Source organism: Vanessa tameamea, chromosome 6, assembly GCF_037043105.1.
Source record: "Vanessa tameamea isolate UH-Manoa-2023 chromosome 6, ilVanTame1 primary haplotype, whole genome shotgun sequence".
NCBI classification, from domain to species: Eukaryota; Metazoa; Arthropoda; class Insecta; order Lepidoptera; family Nymphalidae; genus Vanessa; species Vanessa tameamea.
This window is the reverse complement of record NC_087314.1, coordinates 5,339,572-5,358,045: the sequence shown is the minus strand read 5'-3', so window position 1 is coordinate 5,358,045 and position 18,474 is coordinate 5,339,572. Positions and strand designations below refer to the sequence as shown.

The 18,474-nt window shown below is 31.6% G+C and overlaps 1 protein-coding gene across 1 annotated transcript; it reads right to left on the bottom strand.

The window, feature by feature from the left end:
• Positions 1-359: 359 nt before the first annotated feature.
• Positions 360-5,523, bottom strand: LOC113393387 (kinesin-related protein 4-like). The gene has a single exon (XM_026630236.2). The coding sequence runs from the start codon at positions 5,471-5,473 to the stop codon at positions 644-646; it is 4,830 nt and encodes a 1,609-aa protein (XP_026486021.2). The 5' UTR covers positions 5,474-5,523; the 3' UTR covers positions 360-643.
• Between the last annotated feature and the right edge of the window lie 12,951 nt (positions 5,524-18,474).

The window sequence follows — 18,474 nt, the reverse complement described above, 5'->3', positions numbered from 1 at the left end:
TTAAATGCCATCAAAAGTGAAAGTAGAATTTCTGTGATAAGGTGAACGTTCGAGACAAAATGGAATCTAGAGCAATAATTTGTTTACACTGCCTTACTTTGAACAGTTAACTATTACATATTACTCGTTTTGAATGTTGAAATTGTGGCTTGACCTGCCTGGACCTGGCATTTAATCGATGAACAAATATACATACTATATTGTGGTTCAACGTATTGAATGAGTGGTAAAGCCATACTGAAAACTACTACTCTACAACTAAAATTACTACTCGATTTACAACCATTAACTATAGGCACGCAATGAATGTATAGTGATGCGTAGATCTGTATCATCTTTTTATAAATAAATACAAAATTCAAGTCAATGGTCTTTATTCATAAATTCAACAGTATAAATATAAATTTTAAGTAAAAAAGTCTAACAATATATTTATCACAGAATCTTAAAATTAATACTTTTATAATACACATGTTATTACTTATTTAACGTTGTCACATCTAACACCTTTAAAAGTAATATAAAATACTTTCACAATTTTTGTCACGAAAGTGATTCGAAGTAAATTTTGTGGCACTTTCTACTTTTAAATGTTATATTTATAAGCTTTAAATAAGTACATTTAAAGAACACCCAAGGAGTTTTAAGAATCTACGTAATAGTACATACGCTTACTAGGATCTAAAATAAAAGCGGGGGTTGTAGTGAGTATAGGTACGGCACGCACATAGTCATTTAATAAAGCTGCTGCATTAGTTCTGGCGTCTCTGATTTTACTTCTAGATCGAGATTTATTGCTGTCTTCGGGTTGAATAATTTTTGCACTTTTATAGTTGCCTCCATGCATCTGACGACCAGTGTTTCTGTTTTCATAAGATTTGTAGTTACCTCCATGCATTCTTGATGTATCATCTTCGTCATCGACATCAAGCTCAATTAATTTTGCACTTTTATTATTATGTGTTGTACTTTTTGGTTTTAAATTACCAGTATTCATGTTATTTAAACGTGCGTCAATAACATCCATATCAGTAAATTTTGTATTTTTAGCATTATCGTTAGAAGATGATTGACTTCTTGTGGCAAAATTTTTATTACGTCTAGAAGGGCGTTCTTCATCTAATTTTATGCGTGTTCTAGGTTGTGTCGGAGAAGTCTCAACGTCGTCCATATTTGCATTATCACGTACTTTACTTGCAACTATTTCTTTTTGTATATCTTCTGATGTAAGACTTCTATAGTTTCCGCCATGTTTTGGTCCTGATTTCAGATTTAAATTTTCCTTAAAAACTTCTACATCTCCCAATTTATTAATCTCTTCAGCTAAGTTTTCATCTCGAAACAAATCTAAAGCTTCCAAATTTTTATGATTATTTTTTTTAAGTTTTGGTTTAATTTCTTTAATAATTTCAATTTCTTTGATATCCTGCTTAAATTGAGTAATATGTGGAGATGACTTATTGACTGGCAATTCTTCATGCATTTCAAATTTTTTTTTTAATACAGTAGGTTTTAATTCTATTCTTGCACTTCTTGATTCAGTTGTCGTGGCAGGAGCTACTGTTGTTCTAATTAGAGTCCTTTTAGTAGGTTCTGAAGTTGTAAATTCTAAATTACTTTTTTTATTTTGATGATTGGAATCATCATTATCATCATGATCGTTGTCATCTTCTTCTTTATCAAATTCATGGTCATCGTCGTCGTCATTTTCATCATCATCTTCATCTTCATCTTCTTCTTCTTCTTCTTCTTCTTCCTCTTCATTTTCATTGTTATCAGAAATCTCCTCAGCGCTGTCATCAGAATGATCTCCATTTTTGATGTTTTTATTTTTATTTTCTTTTTCGTAACGTGGCATATACTCATGCATATCTTGTTTAACACGCAATAAGGCATCTACTTCTTTTCTTGTCATATCATCATCATCTTCTCCGTAGGTTTTTGTATCTGTGACCAATGTGCTCTTTGTTGATTTTCTCTTCTTTTCTGTATATTTAGCAGAATCATTTTCTGTTTTGGATACTTTTTGAAAAGGATCTTTGTCTACTTCATGGTGATGTGCAATAGATTTCATCGTGGATGGAGTATTACGGAATCTAGTAGTCAAACGTAATTTCATTGGTTCAGTTTCTTTTTCTATAGGAATTGGTTTAACAGTAGTTGTACCTCTCGTTCTTTTTCTTGTTGCAGGTTTTCTTGTAGTCGTTGTCGTTGTTGTCGTTGTTGTGATATTTATTTCTTCTTCATTATCTTCATCATCATCATCTTCATACTCATCGTATTCCTCGTTTTCATCTTCATCAGTATTATATTTTTGTCGTTGTGTTTGGTCTGTTGTTACTTCTGGGGTGGTAGTACGAATAACTTTCCGTATTGTATTTGATGCAGCAATATTTTGAGATTCTTTAACTTCCGGTAAATATTTAGATACATCAAAGTAAGGTCTGGAGGTCATTTTCGATGATATAGATCGTTTTGGTTGAGCTTGAACTGTAGAGTGTTCTTGTTTTGTATTCGTTTCTGTGCCATCATTAATAATTTGTGTTTTATAATCTTCGACTGATATCGCTCTTTTATTTTCCACTGGTGAGTAAGTAGTTTTATGATTTGTTAGTCTCATTTCATAACGGGGCTCGCCACGACGTTTATCTGAGCTTATATCTACGAAACTTGAATTTTTAGTATCAATGATTTGTTCATTAGGGGATTTTTGTCTATCGACTTTCCCGATATCTTTATAAGCTTTTGAATTCTTTTTACCTTGATCTTTATCTATATTTGTTGTAACTTTGTCGATGACTCTGCTTGATTGTAATTGTTTAATCAAAGGACTTATATTACTTGAAGTTGTTGTTTTTTTCGAATCTTGTACTTGACTGTCTCTTATAATTTTGTAAGGCTCATACAAAAAAGGCGTGGCTCTCTTTTTTCTAATAGATAGAGGAGGTTTTGTAACATCCTCTTTATTTTGAAAATGTTTATAAGTTACATTTGCTAAATCTAATGGTCTACTTAATAAATTAGAATTCTGTATGTTTTCCAATAATTTAGTATTTTTTTGTAAACCGTTATTAGTTATATTCAAAACCTCCGGAAGAGGATTTGACTGTGACAGTAAAGTATTGTTTTTTAATGTTCTGTTCTTAATAATCGATAAATCATTTTTTAATGGGTTTGTTAATTTGTTACTTTTATTTTGTACCTTTTCTAGGACGCTAAATATATCAGAATCATAATACAATAATTTATTATTTGATTTATCGTCAAGTTTTTTTGTTTCAAACACTTTCAAGTTTGGTTTTGTTATAGGTTCTGGGCTGTCAATTATTTCTTCATTAAAAAATGGGCTATCTAATGGGTTTTCACCAAAGTACTTAACCTTGAAACAATCAATTTTATCACCAAGACCTTTGAGTCGCTGTTTGTCCTTCAGATTATTATCGATTTTTTTTTCGTTTGTTTTGCCATCAGACTCTTCATTATCATCCGGGTTCCCATCTTTATTTAGTTTTTCAGGTATAACGTCCACATTATCTTCAACTTCAGAACATTCATGTTTTGAACGTGAGTCGTAGAACTCAGTTCCACCCTTTGATTTTTTAGGAATGAAATCTATATTTTCAGCATAACGAAGCGGTGAATTTTTATTTAAGATTTTAATATTTTTTAAATAATAGGGATATTTTATTTTTTTATTATTTTTAGTTATGTCTTCTGTTTGTATTTTCTGAAGGGTTACGTTGGTTTTAGAAAGCTTCAGAATTTCATCGTCTGAGGGCAGTGTTGAATTGAAATCAAATTCTGGAATTTTAAAAGATGTTTCACGTTTGATCACCTCATGTTGCGAATTATTTGCAGATGAGTTATCAGAGATTTCTTTTTTTTCATTTTTCAAAAGAAGTTCAGCAGAACTTTCCATTTCAAGGTTGTCACTGTTTCGTTTATTTCGATCACTGTCGTTATCAATATTTAAGTTGTCTATAATAACACTACTAAGATCATCTTCATCGTCATCTTCGGAGTAGTCATTCGATTCTTTTTCGTCTTCATTTTCTTGTTTACTATCTTTCCATTTCTTTCCATGTAATTGTTGGTCCCTATACACTAAGCCTCTGTTGTCCTCGTAATTGGCACTAACAGACGGTGTTTTATATTTACCGCCACTTATTTCATTTTCTTTGAGATAACCACCATGTCTTTCATGATCAGATGCATGTTTTTGTTCACCAGCATGGTCATATGCAGCGTCTTCATAACCCTCTTCTGAGTAAACAATTTGTGCCTTTGTGCTTTTAATAGCTTCTCTAAGGCGTGGTGCATTTTGGATTTCTTCAATATTTTCAGCGTCTTGAAGCGCAGCTTTTCTTGGAAGATGTTTGATAGTTTCAGTTTTTCTTACCTGTGCGTAGTTTTTAATAGGCACGAATAGTTCTTCACCTTGACTATTATTTGAATCATCATTTGCATATCCACTTTGTAGCTCTATCTTATTGTTAGTATTTGGTCTATTTTGCTGAACAACCTTATTAATAGACTCATCAAAATTATTTCTGAGCTGTATATATTTCCCTTTATTTTTTTCATATATATCGTAACCATCTGGACGTTCATTATAACCTTCTGGAACGGGCAATTGAGGATATTCATTATGTTCATCATCATATTTCAGAGCATGTTGCTGTCTCAGTCTATATAAATGATTTTTAACAGGTCGATAATGGTTTGGCGTTACTTTAGCAATATTCTGATTCCAAGGATGTCTCAATTTATCATTCAATATTTGCTCCCTATAATTATGCCTAAACGGCATCCGATAATATATGGGTCGACGCTGGGGTCTATGTATTTCAAACTGGGTTGGTATATTTTTTTCCGGAATTTTATTACGATCAGTTTTTTTAGGGGTCTCTAAGTATTCATCTTCATTTATATCTGTTTCTCCTGCTTCATTTTCATGTTTTTGCAATCTGTTTTTGCTATTACGTAAGTCATTTCTTATTTTATCCAAAACGGGATCTTTATATATTTCTTTCAGAGCATGCTGTTCATCTTTATATGGATGGTATACTTCAAATGATGTAGACACTGGGGTTACATAATTCGAGTAACCAGCATTTTGAAGGAACGGTTGGTACGATTCATATGTATGCCTATCGGAATTTAAAATTTGATGCTGTCCCAATACAGGTTTCGTCAAACCTGTGTGAGGTCTAATAGGATACGATTCGAAATGTTTTTCCGGCGAATGCACGCCATGTGCGGCAGCTATATCAATCGCGAATTGTGGTTTATTCGCAGTGTATTGAAAGTATTCATTATATATCGGCGGTTGTGGCGTTTGTATTTTGTCTTTAGTTACCACAAACTGACCATCTTTCACTTCACTGTCATCATTCCAGTCCACGGGCACTCGGATGGTTAGGCAGAGCGTACACTGGAGCACTAGAAATGTGAACACTATTTTATTGTGCATTGTTCACATCACGGATCGCGGGCGAATACAGCGGTCAACTAACCGGGCCGGCGCGCCGATCACTGTATTTATCTCCTCGGTCAGGCATTGCGGACCGATAGCTAGTGATCGTGCACTTTGTTTCAACGTTTTGGTCCAAAGTGTGAATGAAAGCGTCAAAAAAAAAAGCCAAAGATTTTTATATCGATTTATTATTCCAAGTTTTCATTAATACTTAATATAGTTATTATTTCATTAGATTTATAACGAAAAAAAAAAATCACCTTACATGGATATAGTTATTCGTTAAATCAATGATTGAACTGTGTACATAATCATATGAGGAATTTATTTTAATAAAACATATTATTTGAAGCAAATTTTCATATAAGATTGTATTATTGTAAACTAACTTGTTGCCGTATATGGATATTAAGGTTATGTGGCTTTTGCTTTGAACCATTTGTTACTTGCAGTTTAGTGAAATTGAGATAAAAAATGATGTACAAGTTCGACGATTAACGAAATAGATAAATTCTGTGAAGACAAAGCAGCCGGATGTAGTGTGAAAGCTACGTACCTGACTAACTATGATCCCGGAGACATATTATGCTTTGTAATATAGATGTATAATTTGTAAGAAAAAAAGAATAAGAAAGCTTTGCTTAAAATAAAATTGGAACTTATTTATTAGGCCGCGAAACAAAATCAAATTTATTAAAATTTTATTTTAATATAAAAAAGGCAATATAACATAAATGTGTGGGTTAATAAAAATATAATGAAATAACACCGATAAATATAATCGTATAATATTATTAACATATTGAGAAATTTCAAACATTATTTACATTTAACTTTTAAAGCAGCAAGGTTCAACATTTATGGTCACTCGGATAAACAATTAAGATAAATGTTGAGCGTCTTTAAATAAGCAACGGACCCAGCGTCTTCAAATTTTTGACAGATTTGCGTAAAACGAAGCAAGACAATATAGAACTCGCAACAAAGAAAAACTCAGCATTATATCGTCCTATCGAACGTAACAAAGAGCATTTCGTTATTACTGTTTCTAATAGCATGATATGGATCAGTAACTTTCTTAATATAAAATATATAATTAGTTGCAAATAATAACATTACATAAGTTCAAAGGAACATTACGTTGTCAAATTATTATAATAAAAAGAAAAGAAAAGTTTGCATAATTAATTTTATTGATACTAAAAAACTAACTAAAGACGGATGTACACAGTCGACAATCAGTCTAAAGGTTAATTTTTGTTAGGTAGAACATATTATTTTTATAGTAATTTCAGCTCTGTACACATGGCCTAATTTAAACCAAAAAGCTTAACAGGTTTGACGCAACAAGTTTTAGTGGTAACAGTTTGTGCAACCAACAACTAACCAGGGTTCCTTTATGTAACGGTACTTGGCAATCGGCCGGACAATTGATCGAATTGACGTAACACAATTACTTTAGGATTGTACAAATCTAAAATGTATCATTTATCAATAGTATAAAGAAAATAGATTTAAAGAGACATACCTTAGAACGTTTATTTCATTTACTTCGAATATACCGATTGAGGAGGTTTATAAGGTAACATATTTCAACACACAGCAACCCAAGGTGGGTCTTCGTATACATAGGTATTGAGTGGACGCATTGACTACTATATTTATGAATTGATTAGGAGGACCGGGAGTGATGACTGAGAAGCGGATGCCTCAAAAGCTCTCAAGGGGAAAATAAAAACATATCTAATTTGACATAGTATTCAATACTTACGTCATATCATCATATCTATCATATCTATACTTAAATCTGGTCATTAAATAGGCCTGTTGGTGAAAAATCCTAAATGATTTTCTGAGATTAGCAAATATACATAGATTTTGATGCGGTGGGAGCTTTTATTTGCTAAATATTTATAAATGTGGGTCAAGCTGTTCACTGGCTCCTACACGTGAATTTAAATTAAATATTGCCGAATCAGAACCGTACAAATGACTGCTTAAATGTGCTGAATTTAAATTTATAATTTATCTCGAGCTTGATGACGAAGGAAAACATTGTAAGGAAACATCTATTTATCGGATGAATATCTGACACTTGAATCCATTAGATTTTTCAGTGGCATGGATTTTTTGTCGTGAATGGACGATTTCACGAATAAGTTTTCAAATAAATAAAATAAGCAGACCTTGTCTTTCAAATTAACTTAAATACCTTTCCAAAATCCTTTTTAAGAATGTCAAAAACGTTTCGTCACATGACATAATTAACTTTAAAGTTACCAGTACAAAATAAAACCACAATATATCATAAATAAGTTTAAAACGAATTTAATGTTTTTATAACATTCCAATAATTTGATTTAAGACAGCGATAAAATCTAATTGTGTCGGATGAAGTTCTGCCACAGCCCATATGTCCATCTACTAACTTACAGTTGGGGCAGTGTGGTGGTTTATCTTCTTGCCAAGTGGTGCAGCAATTGGTATGCTATTATGTATTGTCCTATTCGTAAAGATTTTATTATATTCCCATGGACCTGAGTTGCAATGTTAATTGCTCATAGAATAAACGTAAATGGACATTAACTCAGAATTGATTTCACAACAATATCTCTTAGATGCAATGATAATAAATAGTACATAAAATACCGATAAAGGACACACCTTTTAGTTTTGTGAACGATTTAATTTATATAGCTTATTTCATGAGAACTAAGTTAGCCAACTGAGAACTTGTTTTCAACATCAAAATGAAGTCACGGACCACATCTAGAATTATCATAACCATAGTTACATCTATAGCAACTAACTAGTACATTCGTAGTTATAGCAGTCATAGTTGTATTAAAAATTAGACTTTACAATTTTAAAAATTGAATATTATAAACATTCAGTGATAGGATAGATGTGTAGACATCCAATTACAGAACAGAAAAAAGAAAAAATAATATTATAATACGACATGTTTTTCTATGTCTTCACTAAAATATCGAAATTTATGGCTCCTAATAGTAATAAATAAGTGCGGAGTAAAATAAATAAAAAGGTGATATTTCTCTAATCAAATAATTATATTTTTCTTATTATTATAGAATAAGACATAGTAACGAGTATATTGTATACGCGCCACGCAGACATAAAGGAGTAGGGAGGATACTGCCGTTTGCTGTCACGGCATACGAGTTGGTCTTACTTCAATAGAAGATTCAGATTAAAAAAAACTGCATCTCTAATTAATCATCGAAATAAATTTCGAGCAGACACTATCCCCTTATATATAAATTTTAGTGTAAGTAATATGTAAGCTCATTTAAAAGTAAAATTTTGCGATTCATATACGAGCTTGTAATCATGTGGACTTTTATATAAATATGTATAAGTGTTAATACAAATCTTCGATCTGTGGTTTTTTAGATCGTTAGCCTGTGACATTGAACCGGGCGATGGGTCTAGGTCAGGTGCCGTAGATAATTATTTATTTACAATTACAATATTATTGCTTAATTTTGTTATCGATTAGAAAACAGAGACCATTATATGCCAAGTATAAAAAATGTGCAATTTAAATAATTTTAACACGAACTCTGATTTTTGAAGAGCTTAATTTATAGTGCTTAATATATGTCTAGCCCAAAGTCCTCAAAGTCAAAATCTATAAATCATTTTCATATAATCCTCTTCAAACCTCAACCTAATGCGGATTATTCAAAAACAAATAGAAAAATGTTTAATTGATTTGGTAGTATAAATATTAAAATATTATTTTAGAATTTTATTATTGCAGGTCTCTAAAATTTCCACTAAAGGTGTCAATAGCGTTCTGGTACTTCTCCTATTTAACAGACAAATTTCAGTAACTATTGTATATTGGTAACTATTAGTATCTTAGATTATTTATATTTTACATAACTAGATAGATTCTCGTTCTACAAACGAACTAAAACAAAAGAATCAACTTTATTGTACTGGAATACGTGACAGCTCCGCTTGACACTCGCCGAGCGTCATACTACTTTACTAGTGTACGTATACATAGTGGCCAACTGTGGGCCGTTATTTCGAAGAGTAAACTTCTTTAGTCGCGTTGGGCACTCTTTTTTCGACGCATTCTCAGCATTGGCAGGCTATCCAGACATTTATAATTAATGTTTTGTATGTTTAAAATATAGTATAAAGTTTTGTATAATCAAATGGTCAATCATCACCGCCCACAGATGTTGGTCCTGTAAGAAATATTAACGATTCCTTAAATCGTCAATGTTTTACACCAGTGATACCGGTGTAAAATTGTATTCATTTGATCATGACGTTTTCAAGAATATTACAAAAAAATTAGCTTTATTTCGTAGTAATTTTTTTAATAATTATAATTGCGAGAATCAAGTCCTTGGCTTCCCCTACAAAAGAGTTGTAATCATCTAGAACAATTTACTATGGGTCAGACGAAAGTTGAATCTTGCATAGAACCTGCTACCGTCGATAATTTTATTGTATCAATGCATTAGATCCGCTCTCGTTTTAAGTCGTACAGACTGATTGTTTATTTTAAATTTGTATTCAAACGTTTTTGATTTTTATACAATTAAATTCGTATTATTTTTATTTTCAGTGTTCAATTTTCGCATGTATTTTTTTATTTATGAGATCGTTACACAGATATGTAGATACAACTGTCAATTACTAAGGCTCTGAAAAGGCTATGTTTCTAAAAATATATCTAGGTAATAAGGTTCCCATTGGAAGGTCATATAAAAATATCACTTTATACAATACAATAAAAAATAACTGAAAAAACTCACCTGTGTTTCGCTTATACCTCCTTTTAGTTCAAAATTATTAATGCATTATTTTTAGCTGCAAATATAATATACACATAAATCTTTAAGAACATTGGGAATATCAATAATATAAATTAGGAATAAAAAACGACCCAAATCTGAACCCTGTTAAATGCTCGTTGAGTAAATTGGAAAACCTTAAATCGATTTTAAGAAACTGTATGCACACTGCAACAAAAATCATTACATATGTAAGAATTTTAAAACATAGTTATTTTATTGTAGGCTTCTTGGCTCCTTCCGCATTAAGAAGAAACTATGGAGCTCCATTCGCCAAGTTACTCCACTACTGGTTGGTTGAGGCAGGATTTTTTGGAAACATGCATAGTGCCCCACGATGGTTATTAACAAGACTTCTCAAAAAAGCATTATAAGTGTAAGTTTTCAGTTATGTACGTATGAGTTTTTTATTCCAAGTTCCAACATGACTTTTAAATGTCTAAATAGATTTGAATGTATTTGGATGGTTTTCAGTGTCGCGAAAATCCATTATCCCGAGTGATACTGGCTATAAATTATTTAATTCATTTATTAACACAGTCATATTTTATAATTTTTAAGGAAAATATTTAGACCCTGTTGATATTTTATTTCTTAAGCGCTAGTTCGTAATATTGTAGTATTTTAAATCAAAGGCAGTGCCTTTGACTACTACATAATATGCATAGAGGCGTGCTATTCTTAAAAAAGCCTCAAATTCTTATAAATCACTTGTTACATCGAAATAAATTATTGAATATTAACTAAGTAATAAGTATTTTGGCAGTTTGTAGAATATGATATAAAAACATTATGTAGGTATTAAACTCCGTAGATAAATTGAAAATGATGTTGCTGGTAAAAAAGAATCAACTAATCGAATCGAATTAGAATATGTTAAAAGGCATTTCATGAGTTTGAAAGCAAGTTTTCATCTCTTTAGAGGGCGAGCCCTAGTGCTGCCATCTCGAAAACACGTAATTGCAAAATTACTCAATCTCATAAACGGAGAGTACACTTTTTCAATCTTATAAAGTTTACTCTTTATAGTAAGTTTGTCTTTAATTTTCTTTTGTTGTTTTTTTTTTTATTAATAATATTTATAAAGCTTATATACAAACTTGAAAGATTAACTATACCTATGTAATATGAAAATTGAACACAATTCGATATTAACATAGATTCATATTATGATGCAACTGCTGAATATACATACGACTATATCTCGATTTTTTTTATTCAAGAAATAAAATTATGTATATGTAATATTTGAAAACACACATTTCTGATGATAGTATCTAGCGCTTTCCCAGAAACTAAAACTTAGATTTATTTAGCCAGCTCCTAAAATATTCAATTTCAGATGAAAACTCTTTCCCTATAGTACCTACTCTAAACATAACTTTGTGTCGTAAAATGTATATTACTACGGAACCCTATCATCCATCTGATCTGACACGTACTTATCTATATTATTTTTATTATAGAGTCTAGTCGTTATTTGTTATTTCAACAACAATCAAAGAGAATCTAAGTTTCGAAATATCTTGATTGAAAAACGTGAGTCAAGGAAATGTTGCAGTTAATAATTTTTTGCTATATAATGAGTTGAATAAAGAGTTCATGCTAAGGGCGATTATAGACTATAGGCGATAGTGTAAAGAGTCCTGCGTTCAGTCATCGTAAAGAGAATGCATACAACATACAAAATTTACAGCCTGTAAATTTTCCACTGCTGGGCTAAGGCCTCTTCTCCCTTTGAGGAGAAGGTTGGAGCATATTCCACCACGTTGCTCCAATGCGGGTTGGTGGATTCACATGTGGCAAAATTTCGTTGAAATTATATATTTGCAGATTTTCTCACGATGTTTTCTTTCACCGTCGAGCACGAGACGAATTATGAACACAAACTAAGCATGATAATTCATTGGTGTTATGTCTGGGTATGAACCCGCAATCATTGGTTAAGATGCGTTTTAACTACTGGGCCATCTCATTTATTTTATTATACTAATATTATAAATTCAAAAGTAACTCTGTCTATTGAAGATGTACATACCTCCATATTTATTCTAAATACATTTAAAATTAATTGAATATTCCGCTTCGGTTCTGATCAACTTCGACTATTCTTTACAAAAATTAATCTCAGCTTAATTGTAACTGAGGATCCATTTTACCTAATCAGATCCAACTTTGACCGAACCACAGCTGGATCGTTGCGTTTGTAGAATAGCTACACGGCTGAACAGCAACGATTACGTGTCGATTCGATTGCGACAAATTGACAATTTGTTAGTTAAGACTACAATCCTCTGAGCCGTCGCGGATATCGTCGTCTCGGATTGCCATTCCATCTATTACAAGTTTGTCTTTGATATTAGTTATAGTGTTCAATATTTTCTAAAAAGGTCAATATGTTCGCGATACTTTTATAGCTATTCTAACAGCTGGTTTAAGTTCATGTGTCCAGTCTTAAGAATTTAAGGAGAAGGTTAAGAAATTTGTTGATATTACCCTAATTTTGATTTCAAATAATATTAAATTTATGTTTAGTACATATATATATAAATTCATATTATTGCTTTCTTTACCGTGGTAAACAAAACGTAGCACTTTCCATTTTGTGATGTATATTCATGATTCTAAAATGAATTTATTTCTTAATAAAAAGTTACCTAATATCGAACAATTTCGTCGATTTTTTACTTTTTAAACACTTATTGCGTTCAGATTGCGGTAAAATATTGACACGTAATTTAAATCGCTTAAAACAATGAGAACAAATAAGTCGATGTTTACAAACAGATAATAGTCGTGACACCCAAAAAATATTCGCAAGTAAATGCCGGTTGCTCGGTATTCACGACCTCGTTTCGTTAAACATCGTTTTTCGTTAAACAAAGTCTCGAACTGGGGTCGGCTAAACCTAGTCCATTTCAACCCCAAAAAGACGCAAGTTTGCGTGTTAACTGCTAAAAAAACGCCATTTGTCGTATCTCCACGATTCGAGAACATTCCGTTAGCCGCCACAGCTAGTATCGGAATACTTTGCGTCGATATTTCGAGCCTGGTTCAGTTCTGCGGTCAATTGGAAGGCAAAGCCAAATTGGCATCAAAAAAGCTCGGTGTGCTCAGTAAGGCATGACAGTATTTCAGGTCGGCCCACCGTCTAAGATTATATACAAGGCGCAAATTCACTCTCAATCTCTGGGCGGGTGCTCCCCAGTACCAGCTCCTTCCATTCGACCGTATCCAACGTAGAACGGCCCGAATTATCGACGATCAAGCCCTTTCCGATCTGCTTGATCCTTTGGCTTTGCGTAGAGATGTTGGATCGCTCTGCATCTTCTACAGAATTTATTGCTGCTGAATTTCACCTTCGGACATCTCGCCAAAATTCAAAATATCACCCACACCACCTATATTTCCTAAAATCCACAACAGAGCGATTTTTAAGACATTTTCTGACCCGCACAACAACTCTGTGGAACCAGCTTTCGCCGGCGGTTTTTCCGAACCGATACGACTTGGGAACCTTAAAGAAAAGAGCGTACTCCTTCCTGAAAGGCCAGCAACGCACCTGCAAGCCCCTCGGTGTTGCAGATGTCCATGGGCGGTGGTAGTCACTTTCCATCAGGTGAGCCTCCTGCTCGTTTGCCACCTCCAACATAAAAACAAAATATACTTTTTCTACATCGACTCGGCCGGGAATCGTACCCATGAAATCTGGTGTACACACTACTCGACCAGGTCGTCATAGGTCGTCAACCATGATGTGACATATTTATAATTATGTACTATATATAATGCTAAATATAGAAACGCTAATATTTTAACAGTAATCTTCAAGAGTCAAATCGTAAAATGCTTATGTTTTATTATATCTTTTAGACTGTAGTTGTCAGCTTCAAATAACCTCGAGCATATTACAAAAAAGTCACAACATAATATTCATTCACCAGCAATAAAATCAAGTACAGTGTATTTTATTCCTCTTGTAACTTTTACCATACGTGCAAATACATAATGAACTTATATAACTTATAAAATATGATATAATATAATTGTTTATGGTATACTTATATTAAATTTTACAGCCACGAATGAAAAACATTGTATTAAAAAACAAATAATATTAGCGACCTCTGTTATCACACGGAAACGCGGGCCAAAACTAGTTTGCAATGAAGATATATGTAAAGGCCACCGTTATATTAAACCTATATGAATTATTAATAATTATTATTATTAGGTTGTGTACTGATCGATTATTAACTTTGCCACAGATCCTAAGTTGAAAATTTTTAATTATTTGATGGCTATGTGATTATTATACTTTAGGTTTTGCTATGAGCTAGATAAAAAATAAATAAATAGGATGATGGTTAATTTTTGCTAATTTATTTTAAAGGATCGGAATTGCGATTAATCGGTGAAATGCTGCTAGCATTCTTGCAACCATTCCACGTGGTCAAGATTTATGCAGTAACTATTTTGAATTATTTACTATTTGTATTTAAGGAGTTAATGTTAATAATTCTTATGTAAATAAAATTAAAAAATATATTTGATATGTATAAAAATTAATGTTTTTGTTCGTGTTCTATAAGTTAAATGGCATTGTTAAACTAATTTAATAAATTTTGTACACTTTTAGTTAAAGCATGCGTGAAGGTTCCTAGCATAGTACTATCAATGTTAAATACGCAGACCATAACGGAGACTAGTAGGCATAAGCTAGTAAGATTTAAATGATTTTGAATAATTGAGTAATGAATGTAATTCGGTTTTTTTCTAGTTTTTTTTAAGAGCTCATATCGTAACTCGTATTTCACTCGTGAAAAGTTAAAAACTAACCTACCTTACGATGATCCGCTATTTTGTAATCGTTAATACAGTTAAAGTAATATAATTATCACGTTCTGATATTTCACGATCATTTTCTGTGACGAGTTTCGAATCTGTTCTTACAGAAATGTTCGACTGAAATTTTGAAATGTTCCACTGAAAAATTCAATTGAATGGTAGTACGTGCTCTTTGGTTAATTGGATTGCCATTCAACTGTCAAAAAACAGTACCAATCGAACTGTTACTTATGCTCACTCAGTTGAATATTTAGTCTTTTATATACATATACTATTTCTAGTATCGATTTCATATTTTTAGAATTAATAAAGTTTATTCCGAGGTATGCTTTAATAAATATATATATATTTACATATATACATATATATATATATATATATATATATGAATAAAGAACAATAACACACATATATACTATACATACATATACTATACATAACAAAAGGTCTTTTTCTTTTTAATTCAGTTCAAGAGTCTGAAGTAAAACATTTTTGCGTCAAAATCATCGGACAAAAACGCTACATGACATAAAAAGTTTCAGTCGATCAACTTTATGTTTCATCTCAGTTAAATAAGCTGATTTAAAAAAAGAACATTTGTAAAAAATATTACAGAGCCGAGACGGCCCAGCGGTAAGAACGTGTGCATCTTAACCAGGCAAGCATCACTGAATATTCATGTGCTTAATTTGTATTTATAATTCATCTCGTGCTGGGCGGTGAAGGAAAACATCGTGAGGAAACCTACATCTGTCTAATTTCAACGAAATTCTGCCACATGTGTATTCCACCAACCCGCATTGAAGCAGCTTGGTGGAATATACTACAAACCTTCTCCTCAAAGGGAGAGGAGGCCTTAGCCCAGCAGTGGGAAATTTGCAGGCTGCTAATGTTATGTAATGTAATTACAGGTTCCGGATATATATTGACACGTAAATGCTAAGTACTACACTACCCGCACATTAGATATTCAAACAGCAATTATTAGTATTGTTGTATTCCGATTTGAAGGCTGATTGAACCAGTGTAACTAAAGGCACAAGGAACATAATGTCTTATTTCCCGTCTTAATGACATTGTAAGTTAATATTTCTCCAATATTTAGGGCGGTGGTGATTACTAACCGTCTCTATCTACCAATTTTTAATAACAAAACACTATTATACATTTAAATTAACGTAATAACAAACTTACGTACGTTTTGTATCGCTTGATATTCACATTATGTAGAGCTTGCTTAATAAGTACATGCTTAACTGTAGTATTAGTAGATGGAATTCGTTTGTCAAAGCTTTTTACTAGCCTCATAACTGAAGTAGAAGTGACATGTGCTAAATATTATAATAAAATAGGTTCTTTAACTATATAAATATATTATTTTATAGTTGGGATATTAGAGAAATAAACTCTATCGTATAATGTATATTGAATCTTGTTTTTGGATTTAGAATATTTCAGGCACCGGAGAAGAATGACGTCATAAACCTGACAATTGGAAATTATTCGAGAAGACTTGCTTCGATAGACTTTATTGAAGAGAGCTACTAAGTTTTAGAGGCGACCTTTGCTAGCAGTTACTATGCGTTAAAAATATTATGATTTATTCTGTTAGAGTTGTAAATAAAGGCTGTTATAATTAATACATAAGAAATAAGAATGTAAATTTCCAGATCAACTCCTTTTAGTCAAAATAAAATTGTTAAATGTCTTTATTAGGTAATCTTTTATAAGAATTAATTAAGATTGACTTAGGATTTAAGTTCGTATATAAATACAAGAGCCGAGATGGTCCAGAAATTAGAATAAATATTATATATAAATAAACAAAACCAAGTACCACTTAACTCACCCTAGATACTATTAAATATTTTTTAAATATTACTTTTTTATAGTTACATAAAATAAATTACGTCACATATCCAGTTTATTTGTCTATCATAAAAATACAACTGCAAAATATTACATTCGTTATAATATGTAAATGAAAGGGAAAGTAATACGTCAAAAATCCGAGTGGTTCATTATCGTCACTCATATAGAATATAATTTTAAATACTTTTGACTTAGAACAACGAAATACGTAATCGTAAACTTGAGCTATTCAAGAAGTTTCCAAATGATGACGTTAGAAGCGGCTTTTTACAACACACTAAGAAGCAATTTTTTTGCTCGCTGGCATGCTAGTTTGTTTGAGCTATACGATAAATAAATAGCATGCTTTTTATCAATGCTATGTGTGTCACTCGTCATATTTAACCATATAAGTACAAACTCAAGCTAAAAGTTAAGTTATCCACCACCATCCATGCTCTAACATGTCCTACTTGAGTTATTTTTTATGATGATTTTTTATAGCATTTTTATGATAACGGATATTAAATACACGTTGTATCTGAAATTTTTAGTAGTTTGACGTAGACCGTGTCGAGTAACGATCTTGTAACATATTCATTCAAAACATTTTTTTAAACAATCGTTTTGATCACACAACCCCCTATTTTAATTTAATAGGACAAATCAAAAAGTAAGTTCTTCAACCTTACCTATTCCAAGCTTAAGATAAGGAGCTTATTTCTTCAAAATAGGATGAGTGATTTAGCCGCGCAAGCCTAACAGACAGACAGACAGACTTACTTTCGAATTTATAATGTAATTATGGATAGTAATCATCCAATTTACATACGAATCCTTGTAAAGCTTTTAAACGACTTCCTGAATGTTAAAAAACTGCCTCTGTTAGTGCAGTTAAGGTTGTAAAAGTATTTTTATATTTGTAATGGAATATTTATATCAAAACGTTAAGATTACATTACAATATAGTCTTTGTTATTACAACCACCTACATGTTTTTTTTGAGACCTATAACATAGTTTTGTTTGACAACTAACACCATCTAAAATTGATTCATAGTAATATTTTTTGAAATTTTAACTTTTAGGATGGAAAATTTTATGGGTGAATGAATATGATTTTTTGCCCATATGGATTTTGACGGACAGTTTAGCATAGAAATACACCAATAGTTTTTATTATTATAAATTAATCAAATATGATATGATATGATATGTAATATCTCCACAAAAACAATTACGTATCCAAAACCGTTAATGTATCCAGTATCCGTGATCAACTTTTTTATTGATTATTGTTAAACGATTACAGTCACGGTCGATAAAATTGTATTTCCTCTGAAATATATATTAATTTTAAATTAATTACAATTACAATTATTGAATAGCCAAAAAATATGTAATAAATATTTCTAACAATAATTTATATTGCAGTATGTTGCTACGTATGGATAATGTTCCC

Excerpts from the sequence above, each read along its gene's own strand:
- LOC113393387 (XM_026630236.2), bottom strand. The coding sequence starts at position 5,473 with ATGCACAATAAAATAGTGTTCACATTTCTAGTGCTCCAGTGTACGCTC.